A 25,741-nucleotide genomic window follows, 5' to 3' on the forward strand; every position below is an offset into this window, starting at 1 on the left:
AGAGAGGGGGAGAGGGAGAGAGTATGTCTGTATCTCGGAGCGCTCGGACCCCCAGGGAGGTGATTATTTGGGGAAATCGTCCACCAATGGCTTCTGTGGCCACAGCCCTGCCCCCGCGGACAGGAAGTGCTGGTTCAGCAGACACTTGGCGTGTTGGTACCTCTGAGCCACCATCTGCAACAGGTCAACACAGGGTGGTCTCTCTCTCTCTCTCTCTACACCGAGCCCCCCCCACCCCCCAGCGCAACCTGCTCTCCCCCCAGCCCCGTACACACCTGCTCTCTCCCCAGCCCCGTACACACCTGCTCTCCCCCCAGCCCCGTACACACCTGCTCTCCCCCCAGCCCCGTACACACCTGCTCTCCCCCCAGCCCCGTACACACCTGCTCTACACGTTTACAATAATAATAATCCTCACGTTTGACCCGGCGCCTCATCGCATCTTCGAGACGTCTCAAAGCGCTTCACAGGATACGCATTAAAGTGGAGTGACTGCGTGTTTTGTGGGCCGTGGGCCGATTGCGCCCAGCGACGTCCCCGCAAACAGTCGTGGATTGAGGTGACCGAATTATTGTTATTTTTTTGAAGGAATTATTACCCCCCGGAAAAGCCATCCACCAATCGACTAACGACCGGATTCCTACTCACTGCTGGTAAACAGAGGCACACGCGTGTGTGTGTGTGTGTGCGTGCGTGCGGAGTAAGGAAAGTTACCCAACGTTTCGCCCTGGACCTGACCCGCCCGGGAATCAAACACCGGCTCTAACACCCGAGATACAGGACTTCTCAAAATCACTGCCTCAATTTAGATTCCCCTCAGACCTTTTGAGATATTTTGACCGTTAACCAGTCTGACGCAGCCTTTATCCTCCCTCTACCCACACAGTCCTCACTCACCTTGGCTTGCCGACATGTCGCGAGGTGCAGTAAATCCCGTCTGCTCATTCCCTTGGCTACAAGTCGGAAGGAGTAGAGCATGGCTGACTTGCACAGGCGGCTAGCCTGGCCACTTCCACTCTTAATAGGTGAACTGAACAAGATAAAATAACGTCAATAATAATCCTCGCATTCGATTATTACAGCGTCTTTCATGTCGGCAGGATGTCCCAAGCCGCTGGATAGCCAGGGATTTGGGACTCCCCCAGCACTGCACTAAAGTGTTGTGGAGTCCTGTAGGGTAGTGGGTAGAGCGCTCGACTCGCAAGCGAGAGGACTTGGGTTTGATTCCCGGCCGGGCGGGACAGTAGGTGGGGAGTAAGGAAACTTGCCTGAGGTTTCGCCCCGACCTGACCTGCCCTGCCCGGGAATCAGACCCGCTTGTGCGAGGTGACAGTTCTAACCACTGAGCTACAGCGCGCTATAATAATAATCCTGGGACTATCACGTCACGGAGGCGTCTCAAAGCGCTTCACAGGATACATGACTGTGTTTTGTGGGTTTCATCAGCAGGTGTGATGTTCAAAGTGAGAACACATGCTTTGGGCTGTGAAAGGGTCTGCGAGCAGAATCTGCGAGGTCCGATGGGAACTAACACACTTAACTCTTCGGTGACCTTCCCCGTCGTCGCGTCCACGACCTCCAGCGTCCCGTCCCCCTGACACCAGTTCATGCTCAGCGTGGAACCAGGGGACTCGCTCTCCGGCTTCTCCTGCTGGTGGCAGAGGAAGAAGTGGCCTTGGCTGGGGTGAAGGGCTCCGGCAGTGCTTCCCGCAGGCTCTCGCCCACACGCTGGTTCACGGCCTTTGCTACGGTGTTCACTGACTGCAACGGGCCGGCTGGTTTACAAACACAGGGAAGGGAGGGAGTGAAAAATGCTCAGAGATAGATTACTATCATAGAATTATACAGCACAGAAGAGCACCATTCGGCCCATCGTGTCAGTGTCGCCTCTTTGAAACAGCGACCAAACTAGTCCCGCTCCGCTGCGCTCTCCCCATAACCCTGCAAATTTGTCCTCCACAAATACCCATCTACTTCCCCCTTGAAAGTTGTTATCGAATCGGTCATTGTTACTACCATAATAAAAATAAATGATAATCCTTCATAATCCTCGCATTTGACACAGCGCCTTATTACGTTTTCGAGACAATTCAAAGCGCTTCACGGGACACGCTGTAAAGTGTAATGACTGTGTACTTTGTGGGCGAAAAGCAGCAGCCAATTGAGCCCCAGCGATGTCCCGCAAACAGTCGTGGATTGAGAGACCGAATCATTATATTTTTGGAGGGATTACCCTGGAAAATGTGATCCGCCAATTGATTAACAACCGGGTTCCTGGTAAACGGAGGCGCGCGCGTGTGTGTGTGCGCGTGTGGTGAAGGGGGGGGGGTGGGAGAGTAAGGAAACTTGCCTAAGTTCTCGCCCCAACCTGACCCGCCCAGGAATCGAACCCGGAGCCTCTCTCTTGGCGATGGCTCGAACCACTCCTCTACAAGACCCCGAGTGATGATGGCGCTTACCCAGGACGATGCTGGTGATGTACAGAGGGTTGATGTAGTGGCTGAGGAGAGCGCCCTGGATACCCAACACCATCCAGCGAGCCAACTTGTCGCTGCCGCTCATACAGCAAACCCTGGCTGCGCTCACACTGAGCCGGCAACTAGCCACAGGCACCACCGCGCCTTTGGAGTGAACTTGCAGCCGCATTTCAGGGTTTCTGTACGGCTCTGGCTCCCTGTGGTAGAGAAAGCAAGGAAGAAAATGTTGTTAATAATAACAATAATTCTGGCAGTTGATACAGCTCCTCATCACGTCTTTGAGGCTTCTCAAAGCTCTTCACAGGATGCACTGTAAAGTGAATTGACTATATGGGCGAAACACGGCAGCCAATTGCCCACAGCAACGTCCCACAAACAGTCGTGAATTGAGTGACCCAATTTACTATTTATTTTTAAGGGATTACTACTTCTCCGGAAAGCGATCGACCAATAACCCGCCCGGGAATCGAACCTGGGGTCCTCCTGCTTGGGAGGCGAGTGCTCTATCCGTGCTGATCGCCAAAGTCCCAATCAAGGGTTTATATTCTATGCAAGTTTGATGTTAATCATGACTCTCCACATGACTTGTGAATGGTCCCACAAGCCTGATAAGGCTTACAGGAACTAATAATAATTCTTGCATTTGATACAGCGCCTTATCAAGTCTTCGAGACGTCTCAAACTGCTTCACAGGATACACTGTAAAGTGAATTGACTGTTTATTTTGTGGGTCAAACCTTATGTGAGGTTAACTGTATAAAACAACTCGTGTGAGGATACCTACATGAGCTTGCTCTGAGCCGCCCCAGATGGCACTTGGCTGAGGTAGAGATGGATAAACACTTTGCTCTTGAGCGACAGACCGTTTTGGGCAGATTGGGAGAAGATACACTTGTCCAACGCGGTGGCATTGTTAGTGCAGGCCAGAAGCAGCTGCTTATACAGGTACCTGGAATAACAGATATCACAGTACACACACACGTTCCCTTCACAGTATATCCTGTAAAGTGCTTCAAGAGGTACAACAATTTGTACTTATATAGCGCCTCTCACACGGGGTAGTGTCCTGGAGCGCTTGACAGCGACGAGCGCTTTAACCACTATGCTATGGGGGGACACCACAAACTGCGTCCGCCACCCCCTTGTGTGCAGACCCCCATTTGTGCGGTCACAGAATTCCTGTCTCAGTCAGTACCTCTGGAACGCTCGCCTCGCTACCACCACCGCATGGCAGTCGTGCAGTAACCGTCCGTCAAAATGCATCCAACCGCTGTAACAAGTATCACCTGTTCCCAAAGCAACAACTTCATAGCATTCACTGGTCTCCCCTTTGGAATCCTCTGTCACTATCAAAACAACAACACGTGACATTTACACAGCGCCTGTCACGTCGAGAAGATGTACCAAGTTGCTGGACAGTCAGGGATTTTACCCCGAGCTGGACTGGGGGATGGGATCAGGAGGGGTGGAGGGCAGGGAGGGTGGGGGTAGGAGCTTGGATTGAGAGACCAAATTATTATTATTATCATTATTTGTTATTTGGAGGGATTATTATTACCCCCCGGAAAGTGATTCCCCCAATCCGCTAACAAGTGGGTTCCTGCTGACTGCTGGGAAACACAGGCATGTGTGTGTGTGTGTGTGGTATGTGTGCGTGTCTGCACGCGCGTGTGTGGAGTAAGGAAACTTTCCTAAGATTTCGCCCTGACCTGACCTGCCCAGGAATCAAACCTGGATCCTCTCGTTTGTGAGCGCTCTAACCACTCCAAGTAAAGTGGAAAGTGAATGTTGTTCTATAGAATTGAGCTATATTAAGAATCACTGACTGCCAGCACCTATAATCAAACATACGTAGGCTATAATCACTCCGTAGGTGGTTGTAACTTACCTCTCTCCACTATGAAAGCTGCTAAACTCCCCCCATGGCTCTTGTGCTTGGGAACAGAGTTTAAGAGGATGTTAAATACACAGCTGCTCACTGCTGCACAGCGGATGGGGTGAATAACTGGGTTTTCTGAAACAAAAGAGGGATAGAAACACACAAATAAGAATAAATTGGTCACTCAATCCATGATTGTTTGTGGGACGCTGCTGTGTGCAATTGGCTGCCGCGTCTCGCCCACAAAATATAGTCAATTCACATTACAGTATATCCCGTGAAGCGCTTTGAGACGTCTAGAAGACATGATAAGACGCTGAATCAAATGCAAGGGTTATTATTTTGAAGGAATACATTCTCAACACAGGAGACCATTCAGCCCATTGCGTCTGTATCTCTGCTTCCTAACTTCCTAAATCATATTCGAAACTCTGTCACACTCTCCCTCTATCCCTCCCTCCACCTTGCCCCCAACCTCTTCCCCATCTTCAGGTCGCGCCTGACGACCTTCCTCTTCCACCACGCCTACAGTCAACTCCCCCCTCCCTCCCCCCGGCTCGGCATCGTGCTGGGACGCTGCGCTGCGTGAGGGGAGCTGTGTAAATGCAAGTTGTTTTTTTATTAAACAAATCTCCAAATCTTTCCAAATCTCTTCCTACACCACATTCTTCAACGCTTTAACTCCCGTGTGTCGCTCCTCGCGCCCCTCAAGAGTTTTGAGCCTCAGCTATTCTTACCGTTCGGCTTCTGTAGCTTTCTCACAGGTGCTGTCCGGTTGCTGTTGGGTGGTTCAGGAAGCGCTGCTGATTAAGGACAAACACATCATTTCTTGAGCCAACGCCAATCAGAACAAAATTTAATACAACAATAATAATAATAATCCTTACATTTGATACAGCTGCCTATCGCGTCTTTGAGACGTCTTAAAGCGCTTCACAGGATATACTGTAAGGTGTAGCTACTGTATATCTCGTGGGCGAAATGCGGCAGCCAATTGCGCACAGTTTGGGGAGAAAGCAGGGAATGGGATTGGAGTAGAGAGCTCCAGTGGGGGAGCGAGCACCAGCAGGCACGGCGGGGGGAGAGAGAGAGAGAGAGAGAGAGAGAGAGAGAGTGCGGAAAATGGGGTTAGAGGAAAAAGCTCAAGTGGGGGAGTGAGCACCAGCACAGACACTGTAACCCTTATTTGCCATAGTTTCTGCAGTGCCTGTGGGGTGTTAGGGGGAAGCACCTTCAGTGAGTGGTTCCTGCAGCCTTGCTCGGGAGCAGTTCCATCGCAGGCCTGCTGGGAGCGCTGTTGGATTGTTCTTAAAACAACAACAACAACAACAACTACTACAGGCAGGGGAGCAGTGCGACTGCAGAGCTGCGTCGCAGCTCAGCTTCGATAACCACGTTCACCTTGATCTCCAATCAATCTCGCGGCGCCGAGCGACGCCTCAAAGCGCTTCACGGGACACACCGTAAAGTGTCGGTGACCGTGTATTTTGTTTGGGAGATCCGCGGCAGCCAATTGCCCACAGCAGCGTCTCACAACCAACCACGGGTTGAGTGACCAAATTTTTGGGAGCGATCCGCCATTCGACTAACAACCGGGTTCTGACTGACTGCTGTGTAAACAGAGGTGTGCGTGTGTGTGTGTGTGAGTGTGCGCGCGCGTGCGAGGGTATAGCCCTGACCCTCCCGCCTGGTCCTCTCAGTCGCTTCCTTGCGAGGGGAGTGTGCTAATCACTACGCCACGGAGAACCCGATGACTCACTTACCCACTCATTCACCCAAGGCTGCACTCTCCCCCCTCCTCGCTCCCTCCCTCCCTTCCCTCCCCTCACCCTGACCGTTCCCCCCCCCCCCAGTGCTCGGGTCCCGACCCAACTGTCCAGCGCCTTGGGACGTCCTCCCGACGTGAAAGGCGATCTTGTTGTTGTTGTTGTTGTACCCTTCGAGACTTTCTGCTGCAGTTGTTTGCTGAGTTCCTTCAAGGCAATCTGAGCGCAGTTGTACTTGGCTTCTTTTTTGCTGCTGCCGACACCCTCTTCATACTCGACCCCGTCGACCACGGCACGAATCGAGTAGCAGAACATTGCCGTGGCTCCTGCCAAACAGAGCAAGAGACAGTCAGTACGTTTTTTTTTCCCCTCCCGTTTACAAACTCGGCCGCAACTTGCACTCGAATAGCCCCATTCAAACAACAATGTGCATTTTCACAGCGCCCCCTCACGCAGTTTAGCGCCCCAGAGCTCTTGTCAGTGGCAGAGCACGAACCCGAGCCGGGGGGAGGGAGTAGGGGGAGGAGGTGACGGTCGAAGAGGAAGGTCTTCAGGCCAGACCTGAAGATGGGGAAGGAGGAGGGGGGCAAGGAGCAGAGGTTGAGGGAAGAGAGTGACAGAGTTTCAGGGTGTAGTGACTGAAAGCTCGGCCGCCAATGGAGGGCATGACAACAACAAATGACATTTGCACACCCAGCCCATAGCTCCCTGCTCTACCAACAACAACCACCTGCATTTAGGGACAGAGGAGGCCATTCAGCCCCTCGAGCCTGTTCCGCCATTCTTTTAGATCATGGCTGATCTGTACCTCCACTCCCAAATTACAGAGCACCTTCACAAAAGTGAAGTGTGTGTGTAGAGTAAGGAAACGTGCCTAAGGTTCGCGTTGACCTGACTCGCCTGCGAATCAAACCTGGGTCGCTTATGAGGCAAATGCTCTAACCACTGCACCGTGGCACTTCACACGGCCCCCCACCCCTCATCTGCACCTTTGTACTCCCTTCCTCCATTGGGTAACACGTATGATTTAGAATACCTGAATTCTCCACCTCACGGAAATGCACGGAACATCCTTTGCGTTGGGAAAAGACGTGCAGAGCAGATACGGGGTTCACATTCTTATCTTTAAACAGGCTCAGCAAATCCATCAGAGTTTCCTCATCTGGCTCCAAGACTGCAGAAGGCTCGTCCGCATGACCTAACGGAAAGTCAATAACAATATAGCGCCGCCTCACGCAGAGTGGCGTCCAGAGCGCTTAAAAGACGTAAGCTTCCAATTATAAATAACGATAATAATCCTTGCATTTGACGCAGCGCCTTATCACCTTATCACGTCCTCGAGACGTCTCAAAGCACTTCGCAGGGCACACTGTAAAGTGGTGTGACTGCATTTTGTGGGTGAAACGTGGCAGCCAATTGCGCCCAGCGACGTCAACCCACAAACAGTCGTGGATTGAGTGACCAAATTATTATTTCTTTTAAGGGATTATCACCCCCGGAAAGCAATTGGCCGATTGATTAACAAGCGGGTTCCTACTGACTGCTGATAAACAGAAGTGTGCGCACGTGTGTGTGGAGTAAGGAAACTCGCTTAAGGTTTTGCCTTGATCTGACCCGGCCGGTCCTGTCGCTGGTGAGTCAAGCACTCAAACCACTGTGAGATCCCTCTCCCATGCACCAAGTTTCCTCTTGTTGATTCCTTAAGCACCTGTTTCAGTCGCGTCAGTCTGCATCAACAATTGCCCATTGCTCTCCGTTGTCTCACTTGGGAGCTGTGGTGTGGTACACGCAGATGCATTGGCCCCCGGTTCCGCCGTGGAAACGTCCGGAACAGAGGCCCCGGTCGCCTCCTCTTCCGAGCAGCTAACGCCGGCCTTCGAAGGCGAGCTGGCCACGTGCAGAGGCAACAAAGCGGCCAATCGAATGGATCGTCTGCTCTCCTTGGGCCTTTCCATCGCGCTCAGCGTCCTAACGCTTTCTAAAATACAACAAGGACTCGTCACCACGGGACCCACACCACCAGTTCCTGTCCCACTCCTGGTCACCCGCCCTCCTGACGTTGGACGCAACAATAATTTCCAGTTGGATAGTGAACGACAACTTGCGTTTATGTACAAATATAATCTTGTTGTTGTTATATAGTGCCCTCACACAGGGCAGCGTCCCCGAAACCCATCCAACAAGCGGTTCCTACTTACGGCGCGTAACAGCGGCGCGCACGCGTGTGCGCGTGTGTGTGCGCTCGTGTGTAGTCAGGAACCTCGCCTAAGGTTTCTCCCTGACCTTGCCCGCCCGGGAATCAAACCCCAGGTCCTCTCGCTCGCTCGCGCTCCGACCGCTACCCGCGTCAGGGGAGAAAGGAAGAAATTCGAGAAAAAAAAACACGAGGGACCCCATTCAACCCACCCACCCACTCCCTCCCTCCCTCCCTCCCTCCCCCAGGGTCGCTGCACGACCCTCGCCCCAGGAGGTTTGGACTCAGAACATGTGGCTTTAGATCAGGATCAAGTTGCTTGTGTAAAACTGTTATTAAAACACAGCTTTGTTGAGAGGATTAAACGCAGTAATCCAATAGCAGACGCTCAGCAGCTCCTAATAAACCACTGAAACCTCTCATAGCTCTAAATCCGGACGGGTTGCTCCGAAGATGAGTGAGTGATAGGTTTCCGTCCCTCTCTTTCTCTCTCATTCTCTCTCTCTCTGTCTCTCTTTCGCTCTAAATCACTTCCTCTTTCTCTCGTACACATTCTCTCAATCACTCCCTCCCTTTCACTCTCTCTCTCTCAATCACTCCCTCTCTCTCATTCACTCTCATTCTCTCTCTCATTCACTCCCTCTCTCATTCTCTCTTTCACTCCCTCTCTCATTCTCTCTCATTCACTCCCTCTCTCTTTCTCTCTCAATTACTCCCGCTCTCTTTCCCTCTCTCATTCACTCTCTATTTCTCTCTCAATCACTCCCCCTCTCTCATTCACTCCTTCTCACTCTCTCATTCATTCACTCCCTCTCTCATTCACTCCCTCTTTCAATCACTCCCTCTCTCTCATTCTTTCATTCTCTCTCATTCACTCTCTATCTCTCTGTCTCTCATTCACTCCCTCTCTTTCTCTCTCATTCACTCCCTCTCTCATTCACTCCCTCTCTCTCTCTCATTCACTCCCTCTTTCTCCCTCATTCACTCCCTCTCTTTCTCTCTCATTCACTCCCTCTCTTTCTCTCTCATTCATTCCCTCTCTCATTCACTTCCTCTCTTTCTCTCATTCACTCCCTCTCTCTTTCTCTCATTCACTCCTTCTCTTTCTCTCTCATTCACTCCCTCTCTTTCTCTCTCATTCACTCCCTCTCTCTCTCTCTCTCATTCACTCCCTCTTTCCTCTCTCAGTCTCTCATTCACTCCCTCTCTCTCTCTCTTTCACATTCACTCCCTCTCTCTCTTTCACTTCTCTTTCTCTCATTCACTCCCTCTTTTTCTCTCATTCACTCCCTCTCTCTCCCTCATTCACTTCCTCTCTTTCTCTCTCATTCACTCCCTCTCTTTCTCTCTCATTCACTCCCTCTCTCTCCCTCATTCACTCCCTCTTTCTCTCTCATTCACTCCCTCTCTCTCCCTCATTCACTCCCTCTCTTTCTCTCTCATTCACTCCCTCTCTCTCTTTCACTTCCTCTTTCTCTCATTCACTCCCTCTTTTTCTCTCATTCACTCCCTCTCTTTCTCTCTCAATCACTCCCTCTCTCTCTTTCTCTTATTCACTCCCTCTCTCTCTCATTCACTCCCCCTCTTTCTCTCTCATTCACTCCCTCTCTCTTTCTCTCATTCACTCCCTCTCTTTCTCTCTCAATCACTCTCTCTCTCTCAATCACTCCCTCTCTCTCTTTTTCTTATTCACTCCCTCTCTCTCTCATTCACTCCCTCTCTTTCTCTCTCATTCACTCCCTCTCTCTCCCTCATTCACTTCCTCTCTTTCTCTCTCATTCACTCCCTCTCTCTCCCTCATTCACTCCCTCTCTTTCTCTCTCATTCACTCCCTCTCTCTCTCATTCACTCCCTCTCTTTCTCTCTCATTCACTCCCTCTCTCTCTTTCACTTCCTCTTTCTCTCATTCACTCCCTTTTTCTCTCATTCACTCCCTCTCTTTCTCTCTCAATCACTCCCTCTCTCTCTTTCTCTTATTCACTCCCTCTCTCTCTCTCATTCACTCCCTCTCTTTCTCTCTCATTCACTCCCTCTCTCATTCACTCCCTCTCTCTTTCTCTCATTCACTCCCTCTCTTTCTTTCTCATTTACTCCCTCTCTTTCTCTCTCATTCACTCCCTCTCTTTCTCTCATTCACTCCCTCTCTTTCTTTCTCATTCACTCCCTCTCTTTCTTTCTCATTCACTTCCTCTCTTTCTCTCATTCACTCCCTCTCTCTTTCTCTCATTCACTCCCTCTCTTTCTCTCTCATTCACTCCCTCTCTTTCTCTCTCATTCACTCCCTCTCTTTCTCTCTCATTCACTCCCTCTCTCTCATTCACTTCCTCTCTTTCTCTCTCATTCACTCCCTCTCTCTCATTCACTTCCTCTCTCTCTCTCTCATTCACTTCCTCTCTTTCTCTCTCATTCACTCCCTCTCTCTCTTTCTCTTATTCACTCCCTCTCTGTCTCTCATTCACTCCCTCTCTCTCTCGTTCATTCATTCATTCACTCTCTCTCCCTCACTCCGTATCTCTCTCTCTCTCCTCTGTCACCTTCTCACGACGACAACCGCCGCCCACAGCGCTGCGCGAGAAGGCAAAAATGGCGCCAACCGGAAGAGAAGGCGGGACCAGGCGGCCGATGCCAATCAGAGGTTGAGGAGGGCACGAGTGAGGGAGGGAGTAAGTGAGTGACGCGCTATCTGACCAATCACAGCTCGACCTCCCGCTGATTGACGTAAATTGGAGCCAATCGGAGGTCGTGTTGGCGCGGCGCCTCCGCGAGCTCCCGACCAATCAGAGCCGAGAGGGGGCGTGGGTCTGTCGATCGATTAATTGACAGGTGCGAAGGCCAATCAGAGCGGAGCTTTCCGCGTGACGCAAAGGGCGGAGTCTAAACCAATCAGAGGGTGGCTTTCAGGTGATTGATAGGTGAAGCGATCCCGCCCCCCTGGACCATGTCCCCATATGGGATGGAATCCATAACCTTCTATTGCAGAGACAGCGGAGTCCCTGTACCCCAGGGGTTAGACCCCTCACCCCCACCCCACAGCCACAGGGGTTAGACCCCTCACCCCCACCCCACAACCCCTGTACCCCAGGGGTTAGACCCTCACCCCACCCACAGCCACAGGGGTTAGACCCCTCATCCCCACCCACAGCCACAGGGGTTAGACCCCTCACCCCCACCCCACAGCCACAGGGGTTAGACCCCTCACCCCCACCCCACAGCCCCTGTAGCTCAGGGGTTAGACCCCTCACCCCCTCCCCCCTACAGCCCCTGTAGCTCATGGGGTTAGACCCCTCACCCCCACCCCACAGCCACAGGGGTTAGACCCCTCACCCCCACCCCACAGCCACAGGGGTTAGACCCCTCACCCCCACCCCACAGCCACAGGGGTTAGACCCCTCACCCCCACTCCACAACCACAGGGGTTAGACCCCTCACCCCCACCCACAGCCACAGGGTTAGACCCCTCACCACACACCACAGCCCCTGTAGCTCAGGGGTTAGACCCCTCACCCCCCACCCCACAGCCCTGTAGCTCAGGGTTAGACCCCTCACCCCCACCCCACAGCCCCTGTAGCTCAGGGGTTAGACCCCTCACCCCCCACCCCACAGCCCCTGTAGCTCAGGGGTTAGACCCCCCACCCCACAGCCCCTGTAGCTCAGGGGTTAGACCCCCCACCCCACAGCCCCTGTAGCTCAGGGGTTAGACCCCTCGCCTCACAAGTCAGAGGACCCGGGTTCGATTCCCGAGCGGTTCAGGTCAGAGTGAAACCTTACACCCCCCAACCCCCCCCCCACCCCCCACACGCACACACATACACACAACACGCCTAACACGCGCTGTGTCCGGCAGTCAGTGGGAACCCGGCTGTTAGTCGATTGGGGGGGGGATCACTTTCCGGGGGTAATAATCCCTTCAAAACAATAAAAAATTTTGGTCACACAACCCACGGCTGTCTGTGGGACGTCGCTGGGCGCAATTGGCTGCCGCGTTTCGCCCACAAAACACACAGTCGCTCCACTTTACTCCCGATTGGCTCGCGCCAGCGCCTCCGCACCTCAGGCTCTGGCAGCATCAACCTCCATGGTTGCACACCGCCAGTCAGGAACCTGGGGGTCTTATTCAACCCTCATCTGTCTTTTCTTCCCCACATCCAAGCCATGATCCGCTCTGCCTTCCCTCACCTCCATAACATCTCCTGACTCCGCCACTCCCTTACCCCTCAGGCCACTGAAACTCTTGTTCATGCCTTAATAATAATAAAATAATAATAATAATAATCCTTGCATTCGATATAGCGCTTTTCACGTCGGGAGGACGTCCCAAAGCGCTTCACAGAACACACTGTAAAGTGAATTGACTGTGTATTTGTGGGCGAACGCGGCAGCCAATTGCGCACAGCAATGTCCCACAAACAGTCATATGGATTGAAAATGACCAATTTATTATTGTTTGTGGTTTTGGAGGATTATTATTAGGCTCTGTGTGGAGTAAGGAAACTTGCCCAAGTTTCGCCCTCTGCTGGCCTTCATCCCCTCCAGGCTCGACTATGCAAACGCTCTGCGTGTCGGCCTTCCCAACCCCTCCCTCCACAGCTGCAGATAATCCAGAACTCTGCCGCCCGTGTCCTCTCCCGCACCAAACTCCGTGACCCCATCTCCCCCACTCTCGGCCGACTCCATTGGCTCCCTATCCTTCAGAGGATCCAGTTTAAGATCCTGGTCCTCACCTACAACGCCCTCCATGGCCTCGCCCCACCCTATCTCTGTGACCTGCTAACCCCCTACCAACCCGCCCGCTCCCTCCGCTCAGCCGCTCCGGCTGCTCCACGTCCCCCGACCCACCCGCCCCACCATTGGCGTGAGAGCCTTCAGCCGCTCTGCCCCCAACCTCTGGAATTCCGTCCCCCTGTGCAGCGTTTTCAAACATCTTGAAGACTTGATCAGTCGCTGTGTCGAATGCAAGAATTGTTATTATTATTATTATTATTATTGGCGATTTCATCAGAGTAGTCTTCAAACAGGGGGACCAAATTATTATTATTTTTTTAAGGGATTATTACCCCCCGGAAAAGCGAGCCGCCAATCAAATCAACTAACAAGCAGGTCCCTACTTACCGCTGGTAAACAGAGATGTGTGTGTGTGTGTGTGATGTAAGGACATTTAGCCCGACCTGCCCGGGAATCGAACCCGGCTCCTCTCGCTAGCGAGGCGAGGGTCTAACCACTGCAGGAATTCCTATTATTCTTATTTTTTTGAAGGAAACCAACTCAAAGGCAGTCAACGGTAAGACATTTATTCATAAGTTCAAAGCAGCAACCAAAAAACAAAGCTTAAAAGCAAGCTGTGTCAGGAGCCTCTGCGAGAATCGCTTTGGATAAAGGTTTCTTGCTTTTTGGGGAGAAAAAATAAGAACATAAGAATTTGCTGACAAAGAAAACCGAGGTCCATCTGGTTCACCTTCCACCATCCTGGCAGTCGCTTGACATCTTGTGTCCCAAAGTACTCCAGGGCACTCGGTGGGTCCACAGGGTCCCGGGGCACTCACGGCTGATGGCAGCCCATCCCGGCCCGGCTCATCGGCAGGACCTGGAAGGGCCGACCAGTCACTGGGGGCGGGGAATCCTCCCCCTCAGTCCCTGTTAACCCCACAGCCAAAGCACTAACTAACTAACTAACTAACGGGGAGGGGGGTCCGAGCGGGACACGCAGCGGGAAAGCTCGGCCAGACAGCGCTCTCTCTCTCTCTCTCTCTCTCTCTCGATGGCTGAGCTGTGTGTGGGTTTAGTTGGTTAGACCCCAACAGTTACCCCAACGCACACTCTGGGCTCTCCCCCCACCCCACCCAAAGCCTTGGCTCTCGCCAACCTGCGCCTAATACTCTCCGGAATTAGGTAAACAGGGGGCGTCCCTCCAGGGAGAGAGAGAGAGTTATTTTACAATCACAAAACCTCAATAGGCCATATTATTAATAATAATAATAATAATAATCCACGCATTTGATACAGAGCCTCAGAACTTGAGTCGTCTCAAAGCGCTTCACAGGATTCACTGTAAAGTGTAGTGACTGTGTATTTTGGGAGGATGAAACACGGCCAAGTGTGCCCAGCGACGTCCCCACAAACAGTCGTGGACTGAGTGACTGATTTTATCTGTGGGGGAGAATTTGTCGGCCAGGACACCGAGAGAGAGAGAGAGAGAGAGACTCTCCCCTTTCCCCCCAACAATAGCGCTGTGGGAGATCTTTAACGTCCGCCTGAACAGGGTACAGACGGGGGGAGAGAGGGAGAGAGAAAGCCTCCCCGCAGCTCTGCCCCAGAGCATCAGCTTAGATCAGCCTCTCTGCTCTGCGCTGCTCTGTCTCCGTCCCTCTCTCTCCCGCGGAGTGTGATTTACGGCTGTTTCTAACCGTTTTAGTGAGAGAGGATGTCATTTGACCGAACACTGTAACACAGTGTGTGTCCCTCACCCCCACCCCAACCGCGCCCCCCCCCCCCGCCCCCACCCCACACGCACACACACAGTGAGAATCCATCTCACATCAAACACCCACACACCTCGGTCCCATCGCTCAACCCCACGAATACCTCCTCCCACCCTTTATCTCACCATCCCTCCCTCTCTCTCTCTCCCCCCCCCCTCCCTCTCTCTCTCCCCCACCCCCTCTCTCTCTCTCTCTCTCCCCCCCCCCTCTCTCTCTCTCTCTCCCCCACCCCTTCTCTCTCTCTCTCCCCCTCCCTCTCTCTCTCTCTCTTGCCCTCGCTCTCTCGCTCGCTCGCTCTCTCCAAAGCAAGGCTGTGCCAGTGAAATGTTTCTCCTGACGCAGGAAGATAATGAGGCTCTGTGTCTGTCTGTTTCAGATCGTTCTGCGTTTAAACAGCCGCTCGCAATGTTGTCTGACACTTTGCGCAATTCCTGCCACAGTCTTTCTCTCTGCATTAAACACTCAAAATATCCTCGCATCTCACTCTCTCTCTCTCTCTCTCTCTCTCGTGTCTCTGAGTTAGGAGTTTGTTGGGGTTCGAACCCCAACGCACACACCACACTTGTCGGGTTCTCTGAGCTCACGGACCAGGAGCTGTCGGAGGGGTGGGGAGGGGTGGGGGGAAAGAGAAGGGAGTCTCTCCCTCTCTCTCTCTCGGCCGACAATCCACTAGGGGTTGGGATCAGGAGGGGGCGGAGGGCAGGGAGGGTGAGGGTGGCAGCGGGCGGGGGAGGGGGCGAGGGACGAGGTGAGGGAGGGGGCGAGGGAGGGGGAGAGGGAGGGGGTGAGGGAGGGGGCGAGGGAAGGGGCGAGGCGGAGTGACTGTGGGATGGAGTTTCCAAGTCCTGACATGGGGCTTAAACCCACAACCTTCTGACTCAGAGGCGAGAGAGAGAGAGAGCGACTGATGCCCAATTGCCCCATTTGCTCCACCGCTGTACGGTCACTTCAACAATACGGTCACTTCAACCCACGACTGTTTGTGGGGGACGTCGCCGGGCGTTTCGCCCACGAAACACACACACACACACACACAGTCACTGCACTTACGGCGTATCCTGCGAAGCGCTTTGAGACGTCTCGAAGACGTCTGCGCCGAATGCGAGGATTATTCTATTGCTGTATAACCTTCTGACTCAAGAGCTGAGCGCGTGAGTGACTGAGCCACCGCTGGCACACAGCATTGGTGCAGTTAGGATGGGGTGGGGGGGGGGTGCGGTTGTCGGTTGGGGAGGGAGAGAGAGAGAGAGAGGGGGAGTTGTTGGGGGGGGAAGCGTCTGAAAGCTCATCAGTGTTTGAGTCTGGCTACAGACCTGGACTGGAGCCAAACTCCTGTCGATGGCTTCACAAGATCTTTTCGTTTGCCCTTCGTTCCCCTTTACAGTCGGGCGGCAGTTAATGGAGATGAGCAATACATCGGAAACCCTTTCATCAGTCCGTGTCTCCCTCATTCTCTCATCTCACATAACGCCCACAGCTATTCCCACCATCTTGACGCCCGAATTTATTCCCTCGTCTACGGACCCAATAATACTGCATTATAATAATTATAATAATAATAATAATCATAATCCTGGCATTTGACCAACGCCTTATCACGTCGTCTCAAAGCGCTTCTCAGAATGTGGTGTAGAATGGATTGAGTGTGTTTTGTCCAACCGACTAAACCCACACACAGCTCAGCCCTCGAGAGAGAGAGAGAGAGAGAGAGAGAGAGAGAGAGAGCGAGCGCTGTCTGGCCAAGCTTTCCGCTGCTTGTCCCGCTCGGACCCCCCTCCCCGTTAGTTAGTTAGTTTGGCTTTGGCTGTGGGGTTAACAGGGGCTGAGGGGGAGGATTCCCGGCCCCCAGTGACTGGTCAACCCTTCCAGGTCCCCCTCACAGAGAAACATAGACACCCGACTGACCTCCCAGTCATCTCAAGACCCTTCTCTTCGACCAACTGCGCCTTCAGTCAACCCCCTACCCCCTCCCTCCCTCCCTCCCTCCACCCCCTCCTGATCCCAACCCCCAGCTCAGATCCACATCCCTGACTGTCCAGCGCCTCGGGACGTCCTCCTGACGTGAGAATGTCATGCGTTGTTGTCGTTGTCCCTCGCGCTCTGTGAAATATTATAATAATTAATAATTCACAGCTCAGGGGTTAGACCCCTCACAACCCAGAGGACCCGGGTTCAATTCCCGCGCGGGTCAGGTCAGGGCGAAACCTTACACCCCCCAACCCCCCCCCCCTCCACCCCCCACACGCACACACATACACACACACGCACACACGCGCCTGTGTTCCCCGGCAGTCAGTGGGAACCCGGCTGTTAGTCGATTGGGGATCACTTTCCGGGGGAATAATCCCTTCAAAACAATAAAAAATTTTGGTCACACAACCCACGGCTGTCTGTGGGGACGTCTCTGGGCGCAATCGGCTGTCGCGTTTCGTCCACAAAACACACAGTCACTACACTTTACGGTGTATCCTATGAAGCGCTTTGAGACTTCTCAACGACCTGATCAGACGCCGGGTCAAATGCCGGAATTATTATTATTATTATTATTGTTGTGTACAGTATCTCTCACGTAGCAAAGACGCCTTAACGAACGACATTAATTAGAGAGAGGGAAGAAAGGACAGTCACACACACAGACACAGACACCCACAGAAACACACACAGACACAGACACACGTACACACAGACACCCACAGAAACACACACACAGACACACGTACACACAGACACCCACAGAAACACACACAGACACCCACAGAAACACACACCCACACACACAGACACCTAAACACAGACACAAACACACACAGTCACCAAAAGAAATACACACACAGACACACATACACAAAGATACACACACACACAGACACGGAGAGAGAGACACACACACACACACACACACACACAGGATGTCAGTGAAGCTCAGGTTATATTCTCTCTGTCTATGATTTTGCCGCAAACTGCTCTCACTGTCTCCCCCCCTCCAGACTGCGTCTCCTTCTGCACTGTGTCTGTGTGTCTATGTATGTCTGTCTGTGTGTGTCTGTGTGTATGTATCTGTGTGTGTGTCTGTGTGTGTCTCTGTCTGTGTATGTGTGAATGTCTGTGTGTCTATGTATGTGTGTCTGTGTGTGTGTCTGTGTGTGTGTCTGTGTGTGTATGTGTCTGTGTGTGTCTGTGTTTATGTGTGTCTGTGTTTGTGTGTGAGTATCTGTGTGTGTGTGTGTGTGTCTGTGTCTGTCTGTGTGTGGGAGATGTTCCTGGTGTCTGTGTCCTTGTGTATGTGTCTGTGTGTGAGTATCTGTGTGTGTGTGTGTGTGTGTGTGTCTGTGTCTGTCTGTGTGTGTCTGTCTGTGTGTGGGAGATGTTCCTGGTGTCTGTGTCCTTGTGTATGTGTCTGTGTGTGAGTATCTGTGTGTGAGTATCTGTGTGTGTGTGTGTGTCTGTGTCTGTCTGTGTGTGTCTGTCTGTGTGTGGGAGATGTTCCTGGTGTCTGTGTGTGTGGGTTTAGCTTCGGGCAGTTTGTTAATGCGATAAATCAGAGCCTTTCACTGGGTCTGAGCAATGATCAGAGAGAGAGAGGGCGAGAGAGAGAGAGAGAGAGAGAGGGGGAGAGAGAGAGAGAGAGAGGGAGAGAGAGGGGGAAGGAGAGTAGGGCAGAGAGAGAGGGAAGGCGAGAGGGAGAGGGGGTGAGAAGGGGAGTGGGCGAGGAAGAGACGATAGGGAGAGAAGGAAAAGGAGAGAGCGAGAGAGAGAGAGACCGTCACTGGTTCACGTTTCCCTGCAGTCTTGTTACTGAAGAATATACGGCGACAGTAACCCTGTCCAGGTCCCCCCCCCACCCCATCCCGTCCCCCTCCTCTCTCTCCTCCCCGTCCCCCCCTCTCCCCCCTCCTCCCCTCTCTTTCTCCCCCCTCCCCCCACACAATGGCAGAGACAAACAGAGCGATGCTGTGTCTCTCTCTCTCTCTCTCTCTCTCACACGACAACACATCGTCTTCGAGTCGCCTGGAAAGTGCTTTGCGGGACCCGCGGCCGCGCGGAGTGACTGTGCGTGTTCTTTGGGGGTGGGGGCGAAACCCGGCGGCCGATGGCGCCCGACCACACGTCACAAGCCAACAGCCGGGGGGAGTGGGGGGGGGGGGGGGGGGCAGACGTGCTCTTATCTTCTCTTCGCTTGTGTGTTACAGAGTCTCGTTGCGATTGCTTCGTCGTCGCCCCAGTGCAGCCCGAGCCCCAGTGCAGCCCGAGCCCCGGTGCAGCCCGAGCCCCGGTGCAGCCCGAGCCCCGGTGCAGCCCGAGCCCCAGTGCAGCCCGAGCCCCGGTGCAGCCCGAGCCCCGGTGCAGCCCGAGCCCCAGTGCAGCCAGTGGTGTGTGAGCCGGTGACGGGGCCGGGATGAGTGTGGCCGTGAACGGGGAGATTCCTGTCCCCACAGAACAAGATGAACTGCAGCGATGCGCAGACCAGGTCACAGACGAGGTGAGAGTCTCGCGTGCACACACACACACACACGCACAGCGCAGCACACGCACGCACAGCGCGCACACACTCGCGCACACGCACACATACCATACACGCCCACCATGCACACCGCACACACAGCATACACGCGGCGCGCGGGCGCACACCATACACACACGCATACACCATTTGCACACGGCACACACTCATACGCACATCATACACACGCACCCTACGCACAAGCGTACGCCACACACACACACACCGCACACACTCACCGCACACTCACCGCACACACACACAGTGACAGACACACATACTCAATCGCTCACACACACTCGCGCACGATCACACGCACCACGAGGGTCCGAGACACGGGAGGGAGAGGGGGACGCAAGAGTCCGAGCCACGAGCACCTCCCCCCACAAAACACACAGTCACTACACTTGACGTGAAAACGGGGGGAAAGTGCAAATTGTTGTTGATGCGTTTGATTAAATAGGTCGGCTCAAAAGAAACTAACGTCTCGATTTATTTTCCTCCCCCTCTCTCTCTCTCTCTCTCCTCCTCTCCCTTTTCCCCCTCTTCTACACCCTTTCTCTCTCTCCCTCTCCTTCTTACCCCTCATTCTCGCTCTCACTCTCCCTATCTCTCTCCCCCCACGTCTCTCTCTCTCTCTCTCTCTCTCCCCTCCAGTCTCTCGAGAGCACAAGGCGTATGCTACAGCTTATGGATGAGGTGAGTTAATGTCAACCTGTGTGGCTCAGACCCTCTCTCTCTCTCTCTCTCTCTCGTCTCCTGTGTGTGTGTCTGTGTGAGTGTGAAACCAGTGAAGGGGAATGTGGGGGGGATTTGGGGGAAGGGGAATGTGGGGGTGATTTGGGGGAAGGGGTAACGACATGTGGGGAATTGTGGCTTCCCCATTCCCCGCTCCTCACCCTTTCCTTCCTGTTTTCCCGAACAGAGCAAAGATGCCGGGATCCGAACTCTGGTCATGTTGGATGAACAAGGAGGTGAGCGGATTCGGGGGGAAATATTCCTGGTTCATCGGCAGGACCTGGAAGGGCCGACCAGTCACTGGGGGCGGGGAATCCTCCCCCTCAGCCCCCGTTAACCCCACAGCCAAAGCTCCGACTAACTAACGGGGAGGGGGGTCCGAGCGGGACACGCAGCGGGAAAGCTCGGCCAGACAGCGCTCCCTCTCTCTCTCTCTCTCTCTCTCGATGGCTGAGCTGTGTGTGGGTTTAGTTGGTTAGACCCCAACAGTTACCCCAACACACACTCTGTGTGTGAATGTGTGTATATATAGGGGGGGCTGTGTATGTGTGTGTGGTGGTGGGGGGAGGTGAAAGAAACTGGTCCGAGGGCCGGATGCGGCCCGTGGGCCGCCAGTTGGACCACCTGATGTAATAGGATGGAGAACACGCTGAATGGACTGGATGGCCCCTGTTTCCAGCTACCAAAATATACATTCCCCCTCTTTTCCTCCCTCTTCCTTCCCTATCCCTCTCTCCCTTCCTTTCCTCTCTTCTCTCCCTCCCTGCAGGGGCAGAAGTGTGTGTGTGTATGGGGGGGGGGATAGTGTTGGGGGGTGTGTTTGAGCGTCTCTCATTGCCCCAATTTTCCCCCTAAATGCCCCCTGATATGGGGGTGAGGGGCCTGAGGAATATTGACCGGACATCGTCTCTGTGTCTCAGAGCAACTGGAGAGGATCGAGGAGGGAATGGACCAGATCAACAAGGACATGAAGGAAGCTGAGAAAAATCTGTCGGACATGGGAAAGTGCTGTGGCCTGTGCTCCTGTCCCTGTAGCAAGTAGGTCTGTGTGTGTGTGGGGGGGGGGCCATGTGTGTGTCCGCGTGTGTGGGGGGGCGTGCGTGTGTGTGGGTGTCTGTGGGGAGGGCTGGTGTTGGTCTGTGCTGTTATTATTCGCATTATTATCTAACTCGTCGTTAATATCGCAATCAATATCATCACTCCACGGCTGTTTGTGGGGACGTCGCTGAGCGCAATTCGCTGCCGTGTTTTGCCTTGGGGCATCCCCCCCGACGTGAAAAGCGAACAGTCACCACACTTTACAGTGTGTCCTGTGAAGCGCTTTGAGACGTCTCGACGACGTGATCAGGCGCCGGGTCAAATGCCGGGATTATTACTGTTATTAATATCATGATTAATATTATTATTACTGTATTATTAATATTAATCTTACTGATGGGGGGGGTTGATGGTGATGATGATGGAGGAGGAGGAGGAGGAGGAGGAGGAGGAGGAGGAAGGTGACTGACGCTGTCTCTGTTTGGCCGCAGGTTAAAGAACTTTGAGGCCGGGGGAGCGTACAAGAAAGTTTGGGGCAACAATCAGGATGGGGTGGTTTCCAGCCAACCCGCACGGGTGGTCGATGATCGAGAGCAGATGGCAATGAGCGGTGGTCACATCCGACGGTGTGTGTCTGTGTCTGTGTGTGTCTGTGTGTCTGTATGTATCTCTGTGTGTGTCTGTGTGTGTGTACGTATGTGTGTGGCGTCAACCTGTCCCTCCCCTCTGGCTCTGTTCCCATTCCCTTAAAAACTGCCACCATCACTCCCACCTTGAAAAACCCCTCCCTTGATGCGTCGCAGCTATCAATCTCCGGCCCATCTCCAACCTCCCCTTCCTGCCCAAGGTCCTGGAACGAGTTGTGGCCTCCCAGCTGCGCTCTTTCCTCTCCACCCATTCATTACTTGAACCCCTTCAGTCGGGTTTCGGCGCTGCCCATAGCACAGAAACTGCCCTGGTCAAGGTCACCAATGATATCCTGACCATCTGTGACCAGGGCTCCCTCTGCCTCCTCGTCCTCCTCGACCTATCGGCAGCATTCGATACGGTCGACCACTCTATCCTCCTCCACCGCTTGTCCTCCCACCTCAACCTTCAAGGCCCTGTCCTTGAGTGGTTTAGGTCGTACCTCTCCCACCGTCTTCACTTTGTTTCCACAATGGCTCCCACCGTCTTCACTTGTTCCACGAATGGTTTCTCCTCCACCCCCCGCACTGTCTCGTGCGCTGTCCCTCAGGGCTCTGTCCTCGGTCCCCTCCTCTTCACCCTCTATATGCTCCCCCTGTGGTGACATCATCCGCAGACATGGGGTTAACTCCCACATGTATGCGGATGACACCCAACTCTACCTTTCCTCCTCTACCCTCAACTCCACGACCCCGATGTCCTGACAGCTGTATGTCCGACATCGAGTCCTGGACGAGAGACAACTTTCTTCAGCTCAACGTGCGCAAAACTGAGGCCCTCCTGATTGGCTCACGTCAGCGCCTCCGCACCTCAGGCGCTGACAGCATCAGCTCCGCACTCTCCACCTCTCAAAGCCATCAGGAACCTCGGGGTTCCCCTCGACCCTGAGCTGTCCTTTCTCCCTCATATCCGCACAACTGGCACCGCCTTCCATCACCTCCGGAACATCACCAGACCACGGCACTACCTCACCCCTCACACGGCTGAAACTCTGGTCCACACCTTTATCACCTCAAGGCTGGACTACGGGAACCCTCTCCTCGTCGGCCTTCCCGGCCCTCCCTCCACACTGCAGGTCATTCAGAACTCTGCAGCTCGTGTACTGTCCCGCACCAGACACTGAGACCACATCACTCCCACCCTCGCCCTCACCCTCGCCCTCACTCCCACCCTCACCCTCGCCCTCGCTCGCCTCCACTGCTCCCCATCCCCCAGAGGATCGAACTCAAGATCCTCATCCTCACCTACAAGGCCATTCACAGCCTCGCTCCCTCCTACCTCTCTGACCTACTATCCCCCCACGTACTCCATCCCCAGTGCCTTCGCCGCTTCCTCCCTTTCCTCCTTCAAGGCCGGTCTCAAGACCTTTCTCTTTGACCTTCAGCCTTCAGCTCCGCTCTCGAGTCTCTACCCCCTCCTCGCTCCCTCCCTTCCCTCCCCTCACCCTGACCATTTCCCCCCTCCTCGACCCCTCCCTTCCCTCCCCTCCCCCTGACCATTTCCCCCCTCCTCGCCCCCTCCCTTCCCTCCCTTCACCCTGACCATCTCCCCCCCAATGCTCGGGTCCTGACCCAACTGTACAGCGCCTTGGGACGTCCTCCCGACGTGAAAGGCGCTCTATAAATGGAATCTTCTTGTTGTTGTGTGTGTGCATCTGTCTGTGTATATGTATCTGTGTGTGTGTCTGTGTGTCTGTATCTCTGTGTGTGTATGTCTGTGTGTGTGTATCTATCTGTGTGTGTGCGTCTGTGTGTGTGTATATGTATCTGTGTGTGTTATGTCTATGTGTGTATGTATGTGTGTGTGTGTGTGTGAGTGAGTGACCTCCCCCCCCCTCTCTCTCTCCCCGTCCTGTTTGCAGAGTGACAGATGACACCCGGGAGAACGAGATGGAGGAGAACTTGGAGCAGGTTGGCAGCATCATCGGGAACCTGAGACACATGGCCCTGGACATGGGCAACGAGATCAGCTCCCAGAACGCCCAGATCGACAGGATCGCGACCAAGGTGAGACATCTCTGTAGCTCAGGGGTTAGACCCCTCGCCTCGCACCCCACAGCCCCTGTAGCTCAGGGGTTAGACCCCTCGCCTCGCACCCCACAGTCCCTGTAGCTCAGGGGTTAGACCCCTCGCCCCCCACCCCACAGCCCCTGTAGCTCAGGGGTTAGACCCCTCGCCTCGCACCCCACAGTCCCTGTAGCTCAGGGGTTAGACCCCTCGCCCCCACCCCACAGCCCCTGTAGCTCAGGGGTTAGACCCCTCGCCTCGCACCCCAACAGCCCCTGTAGCTCAGGGGTTAGACCCCTCGCCTCGCACCCCACAGTCCCTGTAGCTCAGGGGTTAGACCCCTCCCTCGCACCCCACAGCCCCTGTAGCTCAGGGGTTAGACCCCTCGCCTCGCACCCCACAGCCCCTGTAGCTCAGGGGTTAGACCCCTCGCCTCGCACCCCACAGCCCCTGTAGCTCAGGGGTTAGACCCCTCGCCTCGCACCCCAACAGCCCCTGTAGCTCAGGGGTTAGACCCCTCGCCTCGCACCCCACAGCCCCTGTAGCTCAGGGGTTAGACCCCTCGCCTCGCCAGCCAGAGAGAGGACACAGGTTCGATTCCTGGGCGGGTCAGGTCAGGGTGAAACGTTAGGCAAGTTTCCTTACTCCCCCCACAGACACACACACACACACACAGACAGACAGACACACCCTGTCTTTCCCGGCAGTCAGTGGGAATCCACTTGTTAGTCAATTGGGGATCACTTTCCGGGGGGAATAATCCCTTCGAAACGATAATAATTCGGTCACTCAATCCACGGCTGTTTGTGGGGACGTCGCCGGGTGCGATCGGCTGCAGCCGTTTCGTCCACAAAATAGACAGTCACTACACTTAACAGTGTATTTTGTGAAGCGCTTTGAGACGTGATAAGGCGCTGTATCAAATGCAAGGACACTGACACACAGAACACACACTCACACACACACACACATAACACACTCACACACCCTCACCCCATACACCCTCACACACACACCCTCACACACACCCTCACACAAACTCGCTCGCTCGCTGACTCTCTCTCTCTCTCTCTCTCATCTGTTCCAGGGCGACATGAACAAAGTCCGCATCGATGAAGCTAACAAGCACGCCACCAAAATGCTGTGAGACCCTCACACACCCCTCGCTCAACCCTGACACCCCCTCTCACCGCCGCCCCTGCCCTGCCCTCCGCCCGGAGATCTCGCTCTCCCGCTCGCTACGATCACGAACCACGGCCCCCCCCCCCTCCCCCCCACTCCGCCCACCTGGCCCCCGGCCCCCGCCCTCCGCTTGTGAACAGTCGATATATTCGAAGCTTATTTATTTTTGATAAGATTTATCGATTATTATTTTTGGGCCGTGACCGAGAGACGAGTTAAAGGCAAAGTCACGCCCTTCGCAAAGCGCATCGATTTCAAGCTCCTCGTTGACCCCAACCCGTCCCCGCACCTTTAACTCGGGCTTGTTGCATGTAACCCCATTTCCCCCAAAACCCCCCACCCCCCCACACACACATTCCCCCCCCACCCCCTCCTCCTCCCTCAGTGGGAGACATCTCGAGACGACCAAAAAAAGTGCTGTGTAAATGTTAAGTGGTTGTTGTTGTTCGTTCTGCTCGGCTCACCCCACCCTCAACCCACACCCCCGCACTCTCCCCCGTCCCCGCACCCCCCTCCCCAGTTACCCCCCACCCCACCCCCTACGTTGCATCTCGGAATCGCAAACGCGCGCGCGCGCACACACACACACAGTCACTACACCTCACGTCTGGGAAGCATTTCGAGATGTCTGGACGATTAAATGGAAAGAGAGAGAGAGAGAGAGAGAGAAAAATAAAGAACAAACTAACAGAGAAAGAGAGAAAGAAAGAAAAAAAACACAGAGAAAGAGGCAGAGAGAGAAAAAGAGAGGAAGAGAGAGAGAGAGAGAGAGAACTAAAGAACGGAAGAAAGAGAGA

General features: G+C 54.0%; 2 protein-coding genes across 2 annotated transcripts; one reads left to right on the forward strand and one right to left on the reverse strand.

Annotated features, from left to right (window-relative positions):
* Positions 1-8: 8 nt before the first annotated feature.
* Positions 9-10,890, reverse strand: LOC103172196 (adenosine deaminase domain-containing protein 2). The gene is given in 13 exon segments (XM_042346495.1): positions 9-174; positions 898-1,030; positions 1,542-1,717; positions 1,720-1,775; positions 2,460-2,674; positions 3,262-3,426; positions 3,673-3,823; positions 4,366-4,491; positions 5,094-5,159; positions 6,293-6,448; positions 7,159-7,320; positions 7,831-8,100; positions 10,851-10,890. Coding segments are annotated over 12 exon segments (1,764 nt in total). The 5' UTR covers positions 8,078-8,100; positions 10,851-10,890; the 3' UTR covers positions 9-63.
* Positions 10,891-19,120: 8,230 nt separating this feature from the next.
* LOC103174121 (synaptosomal-associated protein 25) lies at positions 19,121-25,027 on the forward strand. The gene is made up of 7 exons (XM_042346494.1): positions 19,121-19,272; positions 19,951-19,992; positions 20,219-20,267; positions 20,952-21,069; positions 21,561-21,695; positions 23,618-23,762; positions 24,850-25,027. The coding sequence occupies exons 1-7, from the start codon at positions 19,189-19,191 to the stop codon at positions 24,907-24,909; spliced, it is 633 nt and encodes a 210-aa protein (XP_042202428.1). The 5' UTR covers positions 19,121-19,188; the 3' UTR covers positions 24,910-25,027.
* Positions 25,028-25,741: the final 714 nt, after the last annotated feature.

The sequence above is a fragment of the Callorhinchus milii genome, unplaced genomic scaffold (assembly GCF_018977255.1).
Source record: "Callorhinchus milii isolate IMCB2004 unplaced genomic scaffold, IMCB_Cmil_1.0 Scaffold893, whole genome shotgun sequence".
NCBI classification, from domain to species: Eukaryota; Metazoa; Chordata; class Chondrichthyes; order Chimaeriformes; family Callorhinchidae; genus Callorhinchus; species Callorhinchus milii.